Source organism: Leptodactylus fuscus, chromosome 10 (assembly GCF_031893055.1).
Source record: "Leptodactylus fuscus isolate aLepFus1 chromosome 10, aLepFus1.hap2, whole genome shotgun sequence".
In the NCBI taxonomy this organism is placed as follows: domain Eukaryota; kingdom Metazoa; phylum Chordata; class Amphibia; order Anura; family Leptodactylidae; genus Leptodactylus; species Leptodactylus fuscus.
This window is the reverse complement of record NC_134274.1, coordinates 66,721,361-66,745,368: the sequence shown is the minus strand read 5'-3', so window position 1 is coordinate 66,745,368 and position 24,008 is coordinate 66,721,361. Positions and strand designations below refer to the sequence as shown.

Sequence of the window (24,008 nt, the reverse complement as noted above, 5' to 3'; positions counted from 1 at the left end):
TTTAGGAAACGTCTTCAATTTACATAACTACCAGTATAGATAGGATCCTTGAGGTCCCTTTAAAGAGCTTAGGAACAACCCTGTAAATACCAATAGGCAGTGCAGCATATCCAATTAACAGTGTGTGACTATGTAGTAGATGAAATTATTTCCACATTTGGGGCCCCACTTTTAATTTTGCCCAGGGCCCCACTTTGTCTAAAACTGGCCCTGCAAATAGGACACTATTATCTATGTTTAGGAGAGCACAATTACCTCTGGGGGCGGGGTACTATTGCATGTAGGGAAAAGATAAATAGGATACTATTACTAGAGATGAGCGAGTACTATTCGAATCTCCCTGCGTGCCGGCTGCGTCCATTCATTCCTATTGGTGCGTGCTATTCGAAACAGGAGCTTCAAATAGTACTCACTCCTTTCTATTACCTATGTGAACAACATGTTAACCTTAGCTTTTTTTATTGCTAGCTACATGTATACAATCACAGAATTACTAATGAAACTTTGAAGACAACCATAAGGCTTGTGTTGCCCTCGGCAAAGATGAATTTGCTATCCCTGTGTTAGACTATCAAAAATCCAGTCCATCAGTTTTTACCATTGACAACTGTATTATTAGGACACCGACTGATAAGGGACTGCATTATTTGTTATTGGACGTTCTGGTAAAAAACATTCCGGTGAACAGTGCATAGTTTTTTGGTAGACTTCCTATTCCTATTTTCTAATTCCTATTTTTCCCATAATATGCCACAATACCGCCAGTGAAAATGAAAACCAGACATGAAAATTGTTTAATTGGGAAAGTTTTCACTTTATTGCAACTCCAACATTTACTATGTTAAACTGATTGTTATTATTTTTCTTTTTATATAATATGTTAGCGAGGAATAGTGCATTAGTGATCAATTCCCCTCCCATTATCCCCCCAAAACAGCCCCAACTCAAAGAACAGCCTAAGTTCACAGACCATCCACCTATCCCTTCACTGTATAAGCTCACTGCTGAGCTGCGCCCAGCTCTCTTTTGCCCTTTTCTGCCTCCTTTAGGGCATTGATGACTGGTAACCAAGGGGATGGCAGATCTGGGAGGGTCTTCTTGGCCTGGGTTATGGCCGTGTAGAGAGCACCTCGGGGTCCTGTTTCTTGTTGTGAGTAATACATTTCCAGATCTGTTGGAGAACAGTGCTTGTGCTGCAATTACATGAAAATGTTACATACTTATACTCAAATATTTACTTTAATATTTCATAAACTCATAAACATAATATATAATTCCATGATCATGTCATTAGAAATATTTAACTGTTTTATCACCAGGTCTCAATAAGACCAATAACTCTTCAGCTGTCATCACCATGAACAGTCAATCAAATGAAAGATATAAGCCTCTCCACTGTGTATGCAATTTAGAGATTATTAGCAAAGTGGGCGGTAACACTGTGGTTTTTGTTGGAGCGGGATCTCTGTGTGCTGCATATCAAAGGTCACTTGGTATATATTATAATTATTTCCCTAGAATTGACCAATGGCAGTTTTTCAGGCATACTCGGTAAGTCATTAACAACACGGGCCAGTAGATTCCAAAATTATTCACCCCTTTTTTTATATCAGTTCTCAGTGCTCTACAATTGTTGGCTACATTCTGTGCTTAAACCAGTGGCGTAACTAGGAATGGCGGGTCTCCGTGGCGAACTTTTGACATGCCCCCCCCCGACCGACACCGACGACGAAGACCTCAACCGACCCCCTCCTACGCATTCCTGCACGTTCTATTATCCCCCATAGTGGGCCCTGCACACAGTATTATCCCCAATAGTGGCCCCTGCACATAGTATTATCCCCCATAGTGGTTCCTCCACCCAGTATTATCCCCCATAGTGGCCCCTGCGCCCAGTATTATCCCCCATAGTGGCCCCTGCACACAGTATTATCCCCCATAGTGGCCCCTGCACACAGTATTATCCCCAATAGTGGCCCCTGCACACAGTATTATCCCCCATAGTGTCCCCTGCACACAGTATTATCCCCCATAGTGTCCCCTGCACACAGTATTATGTCCCTTACTGGCCCCTGCACACAGTATTATGTCCCTTAGTGGCCCCTGCACACAGTATTATCCCCCATAGTGTCCCCTGCACACAGTATTATGTCCCATAGTGTCCCCTGCACACAGTATTATGTCCCATAGTGGCCCCTGCACACAGTATTATCCCCCATAGTGTCCCCTGCACACAGTATTATGTCCCATAGTGTCCCCTGCACACAGTATTATGTCCCATAGTGGCCCCTTGTACACAGTATTATCCCCAATAGTGGCCCCTGCACACAGTATTATTCCCAACAATGGCCCCTGCACACAGTATTATCCCCCATAGTGTCCCCTGCAAACAGTATTATGTCCCATAGTGTCCCCTGCACACAGTATTATGTCCCATAGTGGCCCCTGCACACAGTATTATGTCCCATAGTGGCCCCTGCACACAGTATTATGTCCCACTGTGGACACGCATAAACAATTATTATACTCTGGGGTCTTTTGGACCTATCTTCCCTGAATACCAAGCATGGGACCATACATAGCAAAGGGGCTGCTCAGCCCCCTCATTTCAAAAAAAGTGAGCTGCAAACAGGCCCCGTGACAAATGAATATGATGTCACTGGGTTTCAGTCACTGATTTGTGAGGGTCCCCAGGTCAGATACCCGTTAACCAGAAATTGCTGGATAAGTCAGCTCAGTGGTTAAGAGTGGCATCTTGCAAGGGCTGGGGTCTGGAGTTTGAATCCAGCCAAAGGTAATATGTGTATGGAGTTTGTATGTTCTTCCCTGTAATAACAAGGGTTTTCTCCCACACTCCACTACTAATAGGGAATTTAGATTATGAGACCTCCTTGGAACAATGAGTGAAGACAATAAAGGACTGCAGAATATGTTGTTGTTGTATAAGTTAATAACTTTCATAAAACTCCTTTTATAGGACTGGACAACCCCTTTAAGTCCTCATGCAGAACTGCTGTATCAGCTTCATGTTTTACGTATTATTGTATCATGACAATACTAGACATTTTTTCTCATTGTTTCACATACCAAATTGCAACAGATCTTCTGGAACCAATATGGTTTTGAAAAGAGGAAAGAGAATAGGCATTGTGACAGTAATGTAGAGGAAGTAGCCTACTATTTTAGGTGGTGGGAAGTTTTGTTTTCAGGATGCCATATTTATGCCTTAGTAGATGTCTTTATTGTAAGTATTTTGGACAATTCCGGTAACTCCTGATTGTCTTCTGTTGTGACATATTATATATGGCTATGATACGTCCTGCTATATTTTCGGTTTGTTTTTATCAAGTTTAGATAACATCTTTTATTTGCTACAATAAAGGAGCATGGTCTAACAATACCTTAAAAATGAATCCTTCAGGACAGGTGAGTTGTTCATACCACAAAGCTTTGTACATAACCAACATCAGAAGGCAGGCGAGGAACACCATGGTGATCAGGATTAGGCCAGTCAGCTGGAGAGCCAATGACAGTATTATTCATTCACATTTTTCAGAGCAAATAACAAAAATATTGCTAAACTTGATAGAGGTTAAGGGACCATTTTAAGAAATGTAAGAAGTAAGTGATAAGGAAGTCACAGAAAAAGAAAATATAACTGCAAGGAAATTGTGTGTAAGGCTGAGGCCCCACATTGCGGAAACACAGCTTTTTTTGTTGCAGATTTTGTTGCGGTTTTTTGAGCCAAAACCAAGAATGACTACAAATGGAAAGGGAAATCTATGGGAAGCTCTTATAGTTCTACCTTTTGCTTCTGACTTTGGCTCAAAAAACTGCAACAACATCTGCAACAAAAAAAGCTGTGTTTCCGCAATGTGGGGCTTTAGCCTTCGAGATTGTGGGGAATCTGTCAGGCATATTTTGCCAATCCTACAAGATTTATGCCATTCATTTGTTTGAGATATTACACTAAGGCTGGCCTTACACGACCGTAGTTTTACACCGCAAATGATTGCAGGTTTAAAATTGCAGACCATTTACGGTCCCATAGTTTTCTATGAGGCCTCTTACACGACCGTAGATTTTGTCAGTGCTGTGGTGTGCCGCATCCTTGCTCTGGACAGTATACCGCATGTCCGTAATGGCCGTGCTTTTACGGCACGGAACGGAAGGTCCAATAGAAGTCTATGGGCGCGTGCATTTTTGCGGATACACACAATACATGTTCAGTGTGTATCCGTAATTGCGGATGTCAACATGTGTGTTTTGTGGTGTGTTTTGTTTTGTTTGCGGATCTGCATAATACTGATACACATGGAACGTTGTGGATGCACTTTGCGGTTGGGCACGGACGTCTGCGTAATGAGTTTTTAGAGGGAAATTTGTGTTGTGGATCCGCAAATTGCAGACCGCAAAAACCACTATGGTCGTGTAAGACCAGCCTGTTTTACAGTGATGGGAAACGAGCATTATGAACTGAAAAAAACAAAAGAAAAAACAAAACTTGGAGTGTTTTGAAGGGTGCACATATGTTTTGTTTCCTCATTATTATTTTTTATTTTTTTTTGGGGGGGAGGTGAGCATACCCTAACAGAGAATAGATTTGGGATATATCCATTTGTTTTATTCATTAACACATCATTTTCCATAGGCTATTGCTCAGTAAGATGATTTTCATTCTAAAGCTGTGGCTGCTGAGTATACGAAGAGGATCCAATGGCTGCTACCCCAGGACTAAAGAAATCATAACATATATTAAATAAATATCAGTGGCATCACTCCTGGTAAGCATTTACAAAATGACCATAATATTAAACATACAATATTAAATATTCTTCTGTAATGAAGAATTTTATTTAGTGAAACCATATATAATATATAAGTTCATTTTGCAATGTTATTTGATACATAATAAAGTATATTATTATGACATTCAGGTGTTATTTCATCAACATATTTTGCATTGTCGTACACAATATAGCCATATGAATGTAAGGGCTGTACGGGTTTCATAACAATGGAAGGGCAGCAGACCAAGACCTCAGCGCCAATGGACATTGAGTGACACAATGACAAAAAAAACAAGAAAAGGAAAGTTGGAAAGAGATTTGTGCTTTGGAGCACATTTCATTAGTAATTAATGCAGAAATCCAAGTAATACCAAAGTTTTGTATCACTTGTACTCTATAAGGACATAACTCCACCACTCACCAATATTTTGCTTGGTTATGGGTGGGCTAGGCTGTCTAGATGCTTTAAACCAAGTCTATGAACAGGTATCTTGGGGATAAGTGGGGACATTATCACTCCATGAGTTATCAAGTTCACAGGTGTTAGGCTCAGACAGAAGAGAGCCGGGTTTTAGAACTGAGCGCATCTGCGACCCTAATTCCATCACTGCACTGCATTATCTGGAGGGGTGTCACAGTTTTGGTCTACTGTCCATGCTAGTATCAAATATCCAAGGCAGATCAAGTTATAATAATGTTCCCATTTTTCTCCACAGTATATTATGTTATGTTTGTGTATAGCAGGCTGAGAGCATGTGTTCTCTTCTTCCAGTCTCTCATAGCGCAGCAATAGTGCACTTTTCATACAAAAGGGGTAGTTTTGCTAAAGAGACATGAATGGATACGTTGCAGCTATCAGATGCACTAACAATCTATACCTTCAGCAAAGTGCTCAAATCGATCAGGTTTTTTTTTATGTTTCTATTCGCTCACATTTTTGCATTGCGTAAAAGCGGTGTATGTCCTTTTATGTTTTTTTTTTTTACTTACTTTAACTTTTTCAGAAACCTCATCATAAAGGTTGATGTTCAGTCTCTTTATGCCTGGAACATGAATCTTCTTCTTCTGTTGAAGCTGATACTCTGTTCGTGTCTTCACAATCAGCTAGTGGAAGAAAGGGCAAAGTTGTTTAACCACTTCAGTACTGGGCCAATTTGTGGTTCAGGACCAGACGCATTTTAGGTTTTTTTTGTAAGTGTGGTTTTGAGGGCTGTAACATTTTTATCATATGTGTTATTCAACTAATTTCTGCGTCTTTTTTCTGTGACAAATACGGCTTCATTTTTATGTTGTTTTTATTTTTGCATGTGTTTGAATTTTTTTTTTTATATCCGGGAAAATATAAACTAAATAGGAGGAAAATTGTTACTGGATTTCACTTTCCTTTTTATTTAATAACACAAAGTGCTACTATAAAACTTTATTACCGGTAAATAGTTTTTCCTCTCTATTACAGTCATTTTTATTTTGGATGGTGTCTACGGGGGTGGGTCTATAACCTTTAAAACCGGCGTTTTATTGGCGTATTATTTTATTTATTTATTTAAATTATTTTATTTACTTTTTTTAACTTTTCGATTATTATTATTATTTTATTTTTTTAACATTGTGTGCCTATAATAGACCTTTGGGGACATCTGATCACTTTTTTTTGTTGTGTTGGAGGCTGATTTCCCCTGCACACTGTTGTAAGACTAATAGAGCTGATTTGGGTCTTGTAGGACCCAGCAGCTCTTAGACTGACACCAGTGGATCACGTAATTGCCGGGTCAGAGGGCGGCTGCATCATGGTGGCACCCATAGCGCTGTATACAGTGATCATTGAGCACTGTATACACAGTGATTGAGAAGGCAGGGAAGGTAATAAACCTTCCCTGCCTTCTCTCTGGGAGCTCTGGCTGAAGTTACAGCCGGCTCCCAGTTTCAGCAGCTGCATGATGTCATGCAGCTGCTGAGTTCTGCTTGGATGTACCGGTACGTCCTGTCAGAACAAGGCAACCACCTTCCGGACTTATATACCCAATGGGTGGTCCGGAAGTAGTTAATAAGAGTTTACAAGAATATCTTGTGTCACTATCATATGCAGTACAAAGGACAAAAATGTACATACATAGGACTTCTACACATATTATAATGCTATATTGGCCCTGTCAAGACATTTAGGATTGCACACACATCATGTTAGCAGTTTTTTTTAATGCTGTCAAGATTTAAGCAAGAAGAAAAACTGACAGTAGGTCCTTCCTCAGTCTATTTGCACCAATTTATGATGTTTGCTCAAAAAATATAAAAACCTGTTACAAAAATTAAAGATTAAAAGCAAAATAACAAAACACTGGGGTAGATCAACTAATGAAAAAGCAGAATTCTGGCACAATTGGTGGTATAAATTTAGACTAGGCATGTATTTTTGTGTCCAGCCATAATAAACTGTGAAGAAGCTGCATATGGACACTGACGGTTTACTTTTAAAGCCCATTCAAATTACTGTGTTTTAAAAATGACCGCCGGCAAGCCGTCCCCTATGCATTTTCTCTGGGGAAAAGGATGGAAACCCAGTGGACTGACAGGGTGCACAGGGGCGCAAGTGTGACTGCCCCCTAACTCTGTGAACATTCAGCAATGTTTTCTACTGCCTGATCACCAGCAGATTTTTCTGCTGGAAAACATTGCTGAATGTTCACAGTGTTATAGATATGTGTGGTCATACCCTTAAGGAACAATCTGGAAAAAGACAATAAAAAACATGACAAAGCACAAGGTCATGGAGTGCGTTACTTAGTTCTATTAACAACAGTTCAACTATATCTTCTACAGCAGCCTGTACTATGGAGGTGACATCTATGAAATGGTGTTCTAGGCATGCCCTTTGCAGACGTGATTGTGTAAGACGGGGTTAACCTGTGTTTTCTGTGTTATATAATATACATGTTACTCTCCATTGTAAACTTGCCTGTGGTGAGTATGTGATGAATCACATAGTGACATAGAATTTTTTAAAAAAAAGATATATATAAAACATAAAAAACATGCAATAGGTCATTTTCTGATATTACATCCACTTCAAATTCCCTCCTAAATTTAAAATTTGAGAGGTCATTTGGAAACCATTTTCTAGGAAGTCCAGTAGAGGGTTAAAGGTACAGTTCATGATGTAAGAGGAAACCAGGTGTTCGAGCTACTGAAGATATTGGAGTCCTTTAGGCTGAGACCCCACGCTGCAGAAATGCAGCTTTTTTTGTTGCAGATTTTGCTGTGGTTTTTTGAGCCAAAGTCAAGAGTGGATTGAGCAGAAGGTAGAAGTATAAGTACCTTCTATATATTTCCCATTCCCTATGTAGCTATTCTTGGCTTTTAAAAAAAAAATTATATATATATATATATATATATATATATATATATGCGTTTCAGCAACGTGGGGTCTCAGCGAGAGAAAAGGGATATTGGAAACAGAGCGATATTTGGAAGGACAATACCTATCTAGAATACGTAAAGTATTATTATATACTTCTTTGTCATAAATAAAACAGTATTTGTGTGAAAAATTTAATTTGAAAATTCTGAGCAGAAGAGTAGTACAGAAAAAAAAATGTTCATGTTTAACTAACCTTGTCAGGAAAAGGTTGCTCCAGTTGGTTGACATCAAGGGGTGCTATCAAGGGTACCTTGTCTTCATCCAAGGCTTGTTCATTGTCCCCTTTCTCTGTCAAGCTAGTTCCCAGTTGTACCATGGTCCCTGATGCAGCTGCAAAAAACACACAGGTGTTTTTACATGGCAATATATATATATATATATATATATATATATATATATATACATAACAGTATATATATATATATATGTGTGTGTGTGTGTGTGTGTGTGTGTGTGTGTGTGTGTGTGTGTGTGTGTGTATATGTGCAAGTATCTGATTGAATCCGAAGTAAATCCCACACTGAATACAAAATTTCTATTCAAAATACTAAAATGCTGTATTCTGTAAATGCCGTATTGGCACTCTGCTTGTTCCACGTCCACGTGGATTTATTTTGCTGCACGTGAATAAGGTATAAAAATTCCCCATTCATTTACATTGGATGTAGAATGTCAGCCACTTTGATGAGAATTTTTTTTTTTTTATTGTAGATTGTGAGCCTCATATAGGGATCAAAATGTCCTATTTTTTTTTTACCTATCAGTATGTTTTTTGGAGAATCGGAGGGAATCCATGCAAACAGGGGAAGAACATACAAACTCCTTGCAGATGTTGTTCCTGGTGGGATACGAACCCAGGACTCCAGCGCTGCAAGGCTGCAGTGCTAACCACTGAGCCACCGTGTTGCCCCTTTTTGATGAGAATTTATCTTATTTAAAGGGATTCTACCATTAAACTACCTTTTTTTCTAATGAACACATCGGAATAGCCTTAAGAAAGGCTATTCGTCTCCTACCTTTAGACGTGGTCTCCGCCGCGCCGTACCGTAGAAATACCGGTTTTGACCGGTATGCAAAAGAGCTTTCCGCAGCAATGAGGGCGGGCCCCAGCGCTGAAAGGCCGATGAGCGCATCCCCATTGCTGCCTGAGAGCTCTTTCCTGTGCCAGCGGCCATTTTGGGGTAGCCGCTCTTGCAGTTCAATACAGGAGCCGGCCGGTGGCCATTTTGGGGTGGCCTCTCTATGCTCCCGTATGGAACTACAAGAGCAAGAGAAAAGGTAGTTTAATGGTAGAATCCCTTTAAGGATAGATTCACAAAACCAAGTATCGGTTATGAAACTTAGTCCGTAAGTTGGCCAAATTTACCGGCCTGCATATTATGAGAGACTCCTACCAGTATAGTTATCTATGCTTCTCCGAGTCTCTGCCTCCCAGCGACATACACTCACCGGCCACTTTATTAGGTACACCTGTCCAACTGCTCGTTAACACTTAATTTCTAATCAGCCAATCACATGGCGGCAACTCAGTGCATTTAGGCATGTAGACATGGTCAAGACAATCTCCTGCAGTTCAAACCAAGCATCAGTATGGGGAAGAAAGGTGATTTGAGTGCCTTTTAACGTGGCATGGTTGTTGGTGCCAGAAAGGCTGGTCTGAGTATTTCAGAAACTGCTGATCTACTGGGATTTTCACGCACAACCATCTCTAGGGTTTACAGAGAATGGTCCGAAAAAGAAAAAACATCCAGTGAGCGGCAGTTCTGTGGGCGGAAATGCGTTGTTGATGCCAGAGGTCAGAGGAGAATGGCCAGACTGGTTCGAGCTGATAGAAAGGCAACAGTGACTCAAATAGCCACCCGTTACAACCAAGGTAGCCAGAAGAGCATCTCTGAACGCACAGTACGTCGAACTTTGAGGCAGATGGGCTACAGCAGCAGAAGACCACACCGGGTGACACTCCTTTCAGCTAAGAACAGGAAACTGAGGCTACAATTTGCACAAGCTCATCGAAATTGGACAATTGAAGATTGGAAAAACGTTGCCTGGTCTGATGAGTCTCGATTTCTGCTGCGACATTCGGATGGTAGGGTCAGAATTTGGCGTCAACAACATGAAAGCATGGATCCATCCTGCCTTGTATCAACGGTTCAGGCTGGTGGTGGTGGTGTCATGGTGTGGGGAATATTTTCTTGGCACTCTTTGGGCCCCTTGGTACCAATTGAGCATCGTTGCAACGCCAAAGCCTACCTGAGTATTGTTGCTGACCATGTCCATCCCTTTATGACCACAATGTACCCAACATCTGATGGCTACTTTCAGCAGGATAATGCGCCATGTCATAAAGCTGGAATCATCTCAGACTGGTTTCTTGAACATGACAATGAGTTCACTGTACTCCAATGGCCTCCACAGTCACCAGATCTCAATCCAATAGAGCATCTTTGGGATGTGGTGGAACGGGAGATTCGCATCATGGATGTGCAGCCGACAAATCTGCGGCAACTGTGTGATGCCATCATGTCAATATGGACCAAAATCTCTGAGGAATGCTTCCAGCACCTTGTTGAATCTATGCCACGAAGAATTGAGGCAGTTCTGAAGGCAAAAGGGGGTCCAACCCGTTACTAGCATGGTGTACCTAATAAAGTGGCCGGTGAGTGTACTGTACTCTACTGTAATTTGTAAAGTACGTTATGTCACTAGGCGGCAGAGACTCCTAGCAGTATAGATAACTGCATAAGGTGCAGGCCAACACACGGACTGAGATTCACGGCTGAAACTCGGTCACGTGAATGTTCTCTTATTCCTCATCAAATATTTATGTGTGAACATAGCCTACATAAAGCAGGAACCTCTCTAGAATATATTTATCTATACTGAAATTATTAGAAGAGTGATCATTATCATGTTTAGGCATTCACACATTAAAGTCATTCTGAGGTTCTCATGAATGTATGCTCATCTTCATCTAATATTATAAATCAATCATAAGATAAAAACCACTAATATCATCAAACTACATTAAAGGGATCCTATCATTGAGAATGAATTTTTTTGTCCCTAACACGTAGGAATAGCCTTAAGAAAGGCTATTCTTCTCCCGCCTTTGTCTTCTCCGTGCCATCCAGTATAATCCTCCTACAGTCACCCTAACATTATTTGCCCCCACATTATAATGCTCCCCTCCAGTTGCCCCACAGTATGAAGTCCCTCTCTTTGTGCTCCAGTTTAACTTGGGGACAAATAGATAAGGACATTAAAATGGGGGTAATGAGAAGAAGACATGTTTCCCTCCAGCTACCCCCACAATTTAATGTCTTCCTCCAGTTACCCAATTTTAATGTCCCCCTTCCACCTGTCTCCAATTTAATGTCCCATCCATCTGTCCCCAGATTAATGTTCCACTTTATCTGCCACCAATTTAATGTACTCCCTTCACCAGGGCCGCACCTCTAATGAGGCGACCTGAGGCGGTCGCTTCGGGCGGCACACGGGAGGGGGGCGGCGCACGGGCGACTTTTTATTTTATTTTTTTTTTTTTTACTTCGAACCAGCGCAGGAGAGCTGCTTCTCTCTGCGCTGGTTCAGATGTCTGCGTAGGCGGCGTCACTAGGCCGCCTATGCACGCTGATACTTACTCAGACGTCTAGGTATCAGCGTGGGCGGCGTCATTACGTGATGACGCTCGCTGATACCTAGACGTCTGAGGACGTATCAGCGTGCGTCCGCGGCCTAGTGACGCCGCCTACGCAGACGTCAGCCTGCAGGAGAAGAGGATCGCGGAGGCGGTGGGAACAACAACAAGATCGGTGAGTATAAAACTTCTTTTTTTGTTTCATAATAGGCCGCTACCTGCTGGAGTATCTCCAGCAGGTAGCGGCCTATTTACCTACCTCCCTAGACCTGCTCACTGCCGCCCCCGCTTCCCCTTGTACTATAGGCCGTGGAGGCCGGCAGTGAGTGTTACTTACCTCTCCAGGATCCGGTGTTACTCCTAGCAGGCTTCGGGCCTATATGGTAATGCCCAGACGTCACGTGGTCTGGAATATTACCATATAGGCCCAAAGCCTGCCCTAGCAGTACCATATAGGCCTGAAGCCTGTGCTAGTAGTAATAGCCTGTTACTGCTAACACAGGCTTTGGCCTGTATGGTACTGCTAGGGCAGGCTTCGGGCCTATATGGTAATATCCCAGACCACGTGATGTCTGTGCATTACCATATAGGCCCGAAGCCTGCCAGCATTAAAGAGGACCTTTCATGGGTTTGGGCACAGGCAGTTTTACATACCGCTGGAAAGCTGACAGTGCGCTGAATTCAGCGTACTGTCGGCTTTCCTGATTTGTGCTCCGGGTGAAGAGCTATTGGTGCCAGTACCGTAGCTCTTCACAGTCAGAAGGGCGTTCCTGACAGTCTGTCAGGAACGTCCTTCTTCCCAGCAGCGCCTATAGTGCTGTGCTGTGTGAGCGGGGAGGAACGCTCCCTCCCCTCCTGATAGTGCTCTTCTATGGACGAGTACTGTGAGCAGAGGGAGGGGGCTCGTACAGCACTATAGGCGCTGCTGGGAAGAAGGACATTCCTGACAGACTGTCAGGAACGCCCTTCTGACTGTGAAGAGTTACGGTACCGGGACCACTAGCTCTTCACCCGGGGCACAGATCGGGAAAGCCGACAGTGCGCTGAATTCAGGGCACTGTCAGCTTTCCAGCAGTATATAGAACTGCCTTTGCCCAAACCCATGATAGGTCCTCTTTAACATCGGGTCCCGGAGAGGTAAGTAACATTGTTTATTATGTTCCCTCATCTCCCCTGGGGCTCCGATTATTATACTCGGGGGGTCTGAAAAGACCCCTGAGTATAATAATAGTTCATGGGTGTGCAACTGTGGGGCATAATAGAGCTTGAAGGTTCCACTGTGGCCCCTGTAACCTCTATTATGCCCCACAGCAGCCCCGCTGCAACCTCTATTGTGCCACTGTGGGGCATAATATAGGCTGCAGGGGCCACTGTGGGAGAATTGAGGAGTCAAAGATGTCTATGTTTCAAACTTTACAGAGTCAAGTCACAGCTGAAAGAAGTGGTCATGGCGGTCCAAAGGGAAGAGACTGGAAATGGGGGGAGACGTCTCCTGTGAGTATTACTGCATTGTATTTATTGTAATGTTCCTCTCCCCACCCCCCCTGCTGTCTTTGGCTGACGATCAAAAGATGAACATCACCCCCCCCCCCCCCGGTCGGGGGGGGGTGTCTTTCGATCGTCCGCCTCAGGCAGCAGAGAGGCTAGGTTCACCACTGCCCTTCACGTACCATCAATTTACTCTCCCCCTTCATCTTCCACCAGCTTAATGCCCCCTTCAACTGTCCCAGTTTAATTGTCCCTTTCATCTGCCACCAATTTAATGTCACCCTTCATCTTCCACCAGTTTAATTGTCCCCTCCATCTGCCCCAGTTTAATTGCCCCATTCATGTGTTCCCAGTTTAATTGCCCCTAATCTGCCACCAGTTTAATGACCCCCTATATCTCTCCACAATTTAATGTCCCCCAGAAAGTTTAACAATCTTCTCCTGGAGTGTACAGAAAGCTGCAGGCACAATGTGAGTGATGTCATCACATCGTGCCCACAGCTACTGGGGCGAAGCATAGGGAGGAGAACAGTGGTGAAGCTTGCTTCTCCATTGTATTCAACTCATCCATATACTCTCTGGATGCAGATGAGTTGAATCCAGAACATACCTCCTGCTGACTGGGATCGCGGGACACAGAATCTGGACGGTCGGGAGGTATGCTTGCATATAGTTCTGGCTGCTTATGGAGTTACAGAGGAGATATTATTTACAATGCTCATAGATTGCTATTTTTCTGTGTCATGCCTTCATGATAGAAGCTGTAATAGTGTGGGCACCTGCATGTATTCACCCTATATTTGCAGTCCAGTGTTCATGGATCTCTTATATTATGGTCATTTGGGGTTTTCTCAGCTATTTGATTATTCTTCTACAGTTATTCCAGGTAGAAATACATGTAAACAAACCAAAATAGGTATTAATGATAGGCGAGGGGGCCAGACAGATCCTTATTGTACATACCCACAGCCTCAAAGAAAAATGTACTTCAGCCAATAGAAGGACATTAGCAGCAGAAAAACTGATTGTGTATTATTATAAAAGAGACTGCCAAGTAAGACCCTGCACATATTAAAATTTTCCGTGAAAGCTCAGGTATCCTTTAATCATTTACAGGCAGAATAGTGATTGATTTATAGATATTAGGAGTGATATCTGTGCTGTGTTTTTTTGGTTACTCAATATGCATACAATAGTTACAGACCAGGTCCCCCTTTTAGTGCTTCGCTGTTTTCATTTAAATCATTTTTTTTTATTAATTATTATATTTAAGCATTGTACAGTAAAATGACTAGAAAAAAACAAGGCAGAGTGCAGGCATAAGGATGGGGAGGAGGAAGCACTTGCGCAGGTACTACCAATAAGAATATGGATGGTAACAACACCAGTTCAGGTCTCAAAAGTCCCGCCAGTTGCCATAATTTTGTTGTAGTTCCAAAGAATAAAGATGTTTTTAAAAGCAGCGATCCACAAGTGTTGATTCGGGGTTCTGTATGTTCTCCCTCCTCCTCTGTTGTAACATGTAATTTACCATGCTTGTTTTTGTGTACTGTATCTTCTTCATTGAGACAGATCCTATTTACTAATAGTAATGTGACTGTAAAGGAATTGCTAGAGGAGCCATTCCCCAGTAGCTGCTGGTGAACCCCGAGGGAGGGGTACGACAAGACTTTAAGCCCTGCCTACTTGCCTGAATTGTTCTAGGCGACAGACGACAACTTAGCATCAAAACCCTTCCTAAATATAGGTGATGACACAGAACTCAGACAAGACAAACAACAACAAAAGGAAGGTCAGTTAGTCAAGTGTTCGGTAACAGTCGAGCAACGCCGTACAGAATCGGAATCCAAGAGAGTAGTCAAAGGTAAGCCAGAGGCCAGTGATATGAATAGAGGTAGCAAACAACAAGAGAAAATAGCCAACAGGCTCAAGGCAATAGCAAGCACCAATGTAAGCAAACAATAAATAGGAAGGAAGAACCCTCCCAAGACCTGATAGAAAGATAGGTTATCAATCAAACAGGTAAGGCTAAAATTAACTATTAGAGGGGCATAGGTAAGCCAAGGCGAAGGAGATGGGTGTGGCGGAAAATAAGTTACCGAGGTAAGGAAATAGGACAGTGTTCAGACAATATAAGAAGAACCCTAAGCAAGGAATCAAAATTGAACACGCCTCCTGCGCTGAAGCATGTGAGCGGATGGCACCGAAGTTCAAACAAGTGCAGATGTAACAGTGGCATCTGCTGAGAGAGATCTTCCTCAAAGTCTAAGTCTTACTCATTTTCCTTTTCTTGATAATTGGATGAGACCTGCCAGTGTTTTTTGGATACAGAGGAGGTAGAGGTGGAAGACAAAGGTGTTGGTGGAAGGAGGAGTAGCAAGAGGTGCGTTACTGGTAGTAGTGCTGGTATGGCCACTAGGGAGAAAACTGCAAAGGCATAGAGGAATCATATTGCATAACGAGTCACAAAAAAGTGGAGAAGGTGATAACATTGCTGAATCTGATTGCAGATAAGACCTGGCAACTGTGTCATTGTAACGTCAGAGGAAGAGGGTGGTGGCAGCTGAAATAGTAAGAATTCCACAAGATGTGTCATCACCCTGGGGTAAATCTAAGGCAAGCTTGGGAGGTGGTGGAACACGTTTGCTGGTTTTGGCATCAGCAGCTACGTGCAGTCATCTCCCTTTGGGAATTTTTTTGTCCATTACCAAATGACAAATCAATAGCAAGGTGCAAGATCTGCAAAAGATTAGCCATGCATATGCAGGCACATATGAAGGGACTAGGTCTATCCCTACTCACATGAAATTGCATTATGAGATAATTTGGCAAAAAGGCAGTTTCTCCAATTGAGCAAGACCATTTTATTCCTTCTCCCCATGATCGTCTTTGTACGCAGGCCACATCCAAACCTAGCATATGGTCATCACGATCATCATTATCATTAGCATCTCCATCTGTTTCTCCACCTCCTCCAAGCCAATGCCAGTCATCATCTATAAAGGAATGCATTTCCAATAAACAGCAATTTGCGCCCAGTTATCCGGATGTGCTGCAATTTTAACTCCAACCTGGTCAAGCTACTGGCAGTGCAGTTGCTGCCTTGCCACTTTGTGCTGCCTTCAGTTGGCGAAAATGTAATAGATTCCACTCACATGGGCCTCTCTTTGTGTCTATGTGTAGAAAGGTGAACACCAATTTCAATATCTGAGCAGCAATTATGGATAGCGACAAAACATAGCTTTCAAGGCCCACTGAGTCAATGTTTTGAGTGTCAGTGACCACAGACTAGAAATGCAGCAAGGCATCACCTCATGGGTGCAGGGTGGGCACCGTTTCAACATCAGGCAGGATCATGGCCATTTTAACACACGAGTGGGCCCAGTGCAAATATTTCATAAATTGCCTCCACCATCATCACACCTTAGAAATACCTTACCCACACAAATTATAATGCCCCATCAGTGACTCCCACATGGTATAATGCTCCTGCAGGGGCTTGAGACTTTAACAGGTCCCCCTCTAGTGACCCCTCAAACATGGTGGTCACCTTTACAGGTCGCCCCTCCCAGTATAATGTCCCCTTTCCAGGTTGCTTCCCAGTATAATGTGCTCTTTCTGTAGTGTCAGTTTGAGCAACAGTATACTGTGAATGATTACGTATGCAGCAACCCACAGACACAGTAGAGTGGAACTGCATAACTGTGAGTGGAAGAAGAAGAAAGATGATCACTTTTGGAAGATAGTCCAGCTTTTTCAGCTGGCAAGCTAGGCAGCAGGCACACCAATATTGTACCCCAAATTTTTCTTGAAATTATGCAAATTGTCACTCCACCAACACAAAGTAGACATGGCATGTGCTCTCGAACAGTGATAACCGGTAGATAATCCAGGTTCCTTTTACCTCCCAAGTGATGTCCTCACAGCCATAGACTCTGTTCCATTTCATAGTATATTCTAGCTTTTTCAGCTGGTAGGCCAAGCATGCTGATAAGTTTTGTTTCATATCTTGCATTTGTCGCTCATTGCTGCTGCACGTGCTGCCATTAAAGGCCAATCTTTGGTGGATTTTTTTATGAAGTCAAGTCTTTACCACTTCACTTTTTTCACACTGACAGTGTGCCATGAATTTGTCTTCAATAATTGCCAGTGTCACTTGACACGACCACTCTTTTTGCATAAGAAGAAAATAAAACAAACAACTCCACCATTGATTCTTCCAATACCAACACAATGTTGGCGTGGCATTCTGGATTATTTTTTGGCGGCTTTTTTATTTTGGAAAAGACAATTCTTCATTACTTTTAAAAGAGGCTCACATGGCCACTTTGTTTCCTTGTTATTTGGCTAATTCTTCTATAAAACTATAGGTCTTTGCAGTATAGCCGACACACGTGTTTAAAAACAACGTGGGCAAGCGCCATCCCCACCCCCAAAAAAAGGTAGTTTTTGGAGTGTTCTAAAAGTTAAAATACATAAAAGCGAGTTACAGCACAATTTTGCTTAAACTCGGAGTTTGTATCCACTGCTTACCATCTGTCTTTCCATAGACAAACATGTCACTTTCACTTTGGCATATCTTCACCTATGTTTTCATAAGAGAGCTAGAAATTGGATGGATAGGTTCCTAAGAGCATTGATAGCCGTATGCACTTATAAGTTATAAGCCAATTTAAGCCATGTTCTGTATCAATCTTGTTTGACCTGAAACAAGTATGGAACCACTCACCATGAAGCCTCCACACTTGAAGCCATCTGGTGTTGATTCCCACACAGACCATGGATTTGTCAATAAAGAAAATACAATTCCAGCCTGTATCTGTCTAAAGTCTTTTGTATTACGACCCCAGTGCAAATAAAGTCAACAGAGGTTGGCTGCAAATGGCAGGACATGTCATTAGTGGCAGGACATATCATGGGTGGCGGTGTCCTTCATGGGTACCATGACACCAAATTTCCAATTGCTAACTGCCTGGAAGTACATACAAAGAAGAAATGGCATACAGTAACACAAAAAGTATGGGAGGAGGCAAAAAGGAAATAAGAAAGTAGGGAAGAAAATGGGGAGGGGGATTAGAGATCTTGTAATATATAGTATGCGTCCCAAAGTGACCACACGGCATCAAAAGCTTCCATGTTATGATAAAGGGAGACATTCAGGTCCTCCGTACTACGAACGTCCTTCATACGGGCAATAAGGTCAGGACCAGTAGGAGGGGAGGTCTTCCTCCAGTGGAGAGCAAGTAGAGGCAAGTAAAAATAGTCTGGAGGTCTTCTTACCTAGATGTCTGGGTGGGAAATTAAGCAAATAGATGAGGAGATCTAAGGGGACACCCTGTATAAAAAAAGGGCATCAGTAAGGGACCTGGCTTCCAACTAGAAGTGGTGAATCTTTGAACAATCCCAGAAAATGTGGCACAGCATACCTAACCTCGCCTGGCAACACCAGCAAAGAGGGAATGCTAGGATCAAGGGAGTGAAACAAGGCGGGGGTGTGAGATCAATGCATAAGTAATATATAATGGGTTTCCATAAAAGTAATACATGTAGAGGACTTAGCTGCACAGGTCGAGATAATCTGCCATTGTGTGGATCTGCCTATCCAGAGCCTTGGACCATTTCACCATATATTTATGAGAGGGGTCTGACCCTCTGAAGAGGAGAAGAACCTGTATATACCTGAGATCAAGACACTTGTAAAGGTATCGACTCAGCATACTCTCTGAAAAGCAATAGCGACTGAAACCTTCAAGGATCTGAACTGGGAGGCTACAAAATGGACTATTTGCTGGTAGTGTAACCATTCAGAAGTAGGCAAGCGTAGCACAGAGGTGAAATAATCGAAAGACTTGAGCTCAAGGGTCGACGGGTCAACCAGATTAGCAATGTGGAAGAGACCTAGCTTATTCCAGGGCTTTACATAGCGGCTGAGAGTCCCCCTGGGAGGAGTGGATTGTACAGGAAGGAACCATATAGGAACATGATGATGCTAGGGGGAAAAGTTAGGAGCAGGTTATCTAAATAGTTCGTGTGAAGCGGATGGGCCCCAGTAAGAAGGGAGGGAGGAACGGGACAATGTGAATATATTAGGATGGCATTAGGTGACATTATAATCTAAGGTGTTAAAGAGGACCTTTCATGTCCTCGGGCACATGCGGTGTAATACACTGCTAGAAAGCCGACAGCGCTTTCCCGTCATGTGGCCAGGGGTGAACCTACCTCTTTTGCCACCCGAGGCGAACTACATAAAGCCCCCCCCCCAGGAGGGGGTGGAACTAAGGGGCGTGGCCAAGCGAAGGGGGCGGGGCCAAGGGGGCGGGGCTTAGCACCATTCGCAGGCAGAGAGCAGGCACGGAGATGACCTGCTCTCTGCCTGAGCGTGAGGGGAGGCTGCTGGAGCAGTGCTGCTCCATTGGCCTCCCCAAACCACCGCTCGGTGCTAAGCCAGTTCAGGACAGCTTGTCCTGGACTGGCTTAGGTAATCAAAAATGCCGCCCTCCCTGGGGTCCTGACATAGCGCCGCCTGAAGCGGTCGCTTCGGGTTGCCTCATGGGAGGTGCGGCGCTGCATGTGGCCCCACTGAAGAGCTATCGGTGCATTACTGTAGCTTTTCATTGTCAGAAGAGTGTTTCTGACAGTCTGTCTGGAACGTCTGTCCTCACAGTACTGTCCATACAGTACTGTGATGCCTGTCTCTGTACTGTGAGGGGGCGTTCCTTATCGCCCAGCCATGACGCTGAGAAGTGAGGAATGCTCCCTCCCCCTCCTGACAGTACTTGCCCATAGACTAGTACAGCGCTATGAACAGTACTGTGAGGAGGGGCCATCCTGACAGACAGAAACGCCCTTCTGACACTGAAGAGCTACGGTAACTACACCGATAGCTCTTCAGCAGGGGCACAGAACGGGAAAGCCGATAGTGTGCTGATTTCAGCACCCTGTCGGCTTTCTACCGGTGCATTACACCGCAGGTGCCCTGAGGACGTGAAAGGTTCTCTTTCAATTAATACTTTTGCCTCCTGATCAAGTGTCAATTGAAAGCTTCTGACAGAATTTTTGTAGTAGGCATTTTTAAAGAATCAGTTCTCAAGGTTACTTTTGTAAGCCCTCTACATTTACAAAAATGCTACCCTTATCCATTGTTGGACTGGGATGTCTAGGGTCCACCAGTAGAATTGTTTCTAGGGGCTCACTGCCAGGACCCCTGCTGATCAGTAGCGACTATAGGTAATAGCAATGCAATACTGCTCATTACGTAAATCTACCGCTACACTCTGTATGGCAAGCAAGCGGTATAGTTCCTGGAATCATTATCGTTCTTCTTTGTCTCAGCCAAATTTGTTTATGGCCACTTCCCTGTTCCCCTCCATACAGGGGCCCCTTCACTGGTCCTTCATACTGTAAGTGTGCTAGGAGGAAAAAGAAGCTGGCGGGCCAAGAAAGGTAAATTTTGACACTTGCTACCTTATTGCATGCAGTTTGTAGTCCACAGAGTCAATGTGGCCTGTGGCCTATCTACCAGTAATAGAACCGAGTCGGGGTGCCACTTCTCTGTGGTTCTGCGATCTGTAAATTTATCAACTGGCTGCATCTACTTACTGATGCCCACTCCTGCTCGTGGCCCCCTTCCCTCTTCAGCCTTCAATGGGTCTTGTGCACTGCAAATCATGATGACTTAGTATGTGGTGCACCAGAGCCCCCTAGAAGCTGATGAGGAGGCTGCGAGTTAATAGGGGCAGTTACCGGAACTACACTGCTTGTACCTCGATGGGCCACTCCGAGTCTGCTCATATTAAGCAAGCAGTTTTACATCCCTGGTTTATATTCACAAGCCATGCACTAACAGATATATATATAGTGGCGTAACTACTGCCATAGCAGCAGAGGCAGCTGCCACAGGGCCCAGGACATTAGGGGCCGGGTAACAGCCGCTACTGCTGCTATCAGGTCTTTTCGGACCCCCGAGTATAATGATTGGCGGACCGGGAGAGGTAAGAAACATAAAAAACACTGTTACTTACCTCTCCACGATCCTGGCCAGGCCTCCTTCCTAGTTGTCTGACGTCTCTGACGTCACATGATCCCGACCTGTGTCCCGGGTCATGTGACATCTGACGTCATTGAAGGAGGACGGCAGCAGAGGCCAACAGCGTAGGAGTCGGAGGACAGGTAAGAAACCTAGTTTTTTATGTTTTTATTCCCCGGGTCTCCGATTATTATACTCTGGGATCTGAAAAGACCCCAGAGTATAATAATTGTTTATGGGTGTCCACAGTGGGACATAATACTGTGTGCAGGAGCCACTATGGGGGATAATACTGTGTGCAGGGGACACTAAGGGACATAATAGTGTGTGCAAGGGCCAATATGGGGCATAATACTGTATGCAGGGGCCACTATGGGGGATAATACTGTGTGCAGGGGCCACTATGGGGGATAATACTGTGTGCAGGGGCCACTATGGGGGATAATACTGTGTGCAGGGGCCACTATGGGGGATAATACTGTGTGCAGGGGCCACTAAGGGACATAATACTGTGTGTAGGGGCCACTATGGGACATAATACTGTGTGCAGGGGCCACTATGGGACATAATACTGTGTGCAGGGGACACTATGGGGGATAATACTGTGTGCAGGAGCCACTATGGGACATAATACTGTGTGAAGGAGCCACTATCGGTCGAGGTCTTCGGCGTCGGTGTCGGTCGGGGGGGGGGGGGCCATGTCAAAAGTTCGCCACGGGGCCCCGCCATTCCTAGTTACGCCACTGTATATATATATATATATATATATATATATATATATATATATATATGCCTTTTTCTAATTTTAAGACATCCTTGGGATATGTCATGAATGTCTGATAAATGCCCCTATGTCCATAATGGGAGTTCTGATCCCTATCATGCCTAGAGATAAATGTGAGTCAAAGCTCTGGGAGCCATACCTGTCACAAATGGCTAAGAATACCCCTTTAAGAAACATAAAGGCATTGCCTGTTTTTACCCACAAAGCACACACATAAGGCTCTGTTCACACTAGTTTATAATACAGTCATGCCAGCTATGCAGGACACTGTCTTTAATATCAGTAGAGAGCCAGGTATTCTTACCAACTGCACTATTATTCCTGTGAAGGCCACAAACGCAGAGGGAACCCATTAACACAACAGTAAACCTTATTTTATAATGGAACGCATTGGTTTTTAAGTCCCTATGGTGGCAAAGAGTACATGTAAAACAAATGCATGTATTTAATTAATACCTATATTATTGTACATGCATAATGGTGGACTACAGTTACCAGCCAACCACCATCTAACAAGACGACGGCAATATTTTCTCCTTGATTCAGTAACACACATTTGCAGTCATCAAAACCAGTCATCGTGTAGTATTAAATCTGTGTACAGCAAATTACTGCCATACACAATTACATTTGATATTTGGTAGTCACCGATGTATCTAAAATACAGTGCACACGTTATGGCAATAGGAGAAGGCATACGGGATTTAGGATGACATCATGTTATATGGAAGTATGTAAACACTGCAGATGGAGACAATACCTGCACATACAAAACCACAGCTACCAATCTACACATCTATGGATTGCGGGTATGAAATAGGATTCTAAAACCTCTTGTACATGACATGACATTGTTAGCATGCATTTCAATGAGAAGGGTATAACAATGACATTAACAATTTATCCGAATATGTCGAGTACGTAACCCCCACAAGAAAAACTGGCGAACATATGGCTGTGGAAGCAAAAAAAGGGTTAATGGCGGCACCTAAACCCTGGATCCAACTCACAAGGGGTAATCTATGAATTCCCTAGGCAGCATCATGGAATAGGGAAAAATATCCGACAGTATGTAAGACGAATGTGGCAGAGAAAGGTCTATATAGCATGCAACCCGGACCCAATGATTACCTCTCACTCCAGGATGATGAGAGCGCCGCTGTAGAGATTTGGATGCACCTGTTAGTATTTATGTATGTGTGTGTGTGTGTGTATGTATGTGTGTGTCTGTGCAGAATCTGACGAAGCTTGGTTTCCTAGGTGACGTTTTCTCAGACTGTCTCCCAAAGGGTGGGCTTAGAGAAAATGGTTTCTGTAAAGCTGACACAGATAGCAAAGCCTGTATGAGTATTTCCGAGACATAATAATGTGCAGCCTTAATTGTACAGCAAATATGCAATGTCACATAACATAACTAGCTTGTAATTACATAATGAAATGATCTGTTATAGCTTAATACACAGTCATTACAAAGGTAGAGACAAAGACAAGAATATTCTTGCTGGTAAGATCTTAGAAAATCAGAATGTCTTATTATGTTCTCCATTAGGGAAAACAAAGCAAAACTGCAGGGGATTAGGACATTGTTTTGCTGTCCCTGGACCAACTAGCTGGATGCAAAGTGAAATGATGTCCATTTGTGTTCTATTGTTTTGTCACTATTAGAGATGAGCGAACGCCGTTCGATCGAATTGGTATTCGATCAAATATCAGGCTGTTCGAGGTATTCGATTCCACGCAGTAAAAATTCGTATCCCCTCCCACCATCTCTGGCGCGTTTTTTGCACCAATAACTGTGCAGGGGAGGTGGGACAGGAACTACGACAACGGAGGCATTGAAAAAAATTGAAAAACCTCATTGGCTGCCG

The 24,008-nt window shown here is 43.4% G+C and overlaps 1 protein-coding gene across 1 annotated transcript; it reads right to left on the bottom strand.

The window, feature by feature from the left end:
- Positions 1-907: 907 nt before the first annotated feature.
- On the bottom strand, positions 908-23,429 carry CALY (calcyon neuron specific vesicular protein). The gene is made up of 5 exons (XM_075257803.1): positions 23,272-23,429; positions 8,399-8,535; positions 5,781-5,894; positions 3,402-3,515; positions 908-1,193 (listed from the first exon to the last, which is right to left on the bottom strand). The coding sequence occupies exons 2-5, from the start codon at positions 8,519-8,521 to the stop codon at positions 999-1,001; spliced, it is 546 nt and encodes a 181-aa protein (XP_075113904.1). The 5' UTR covers positions 8,522-8,535; positions 23,272-23,429; the 3' UTR covers positions 908-998.
- Positions 23,430-24,008: the final 579 nt, after the last annotated feature.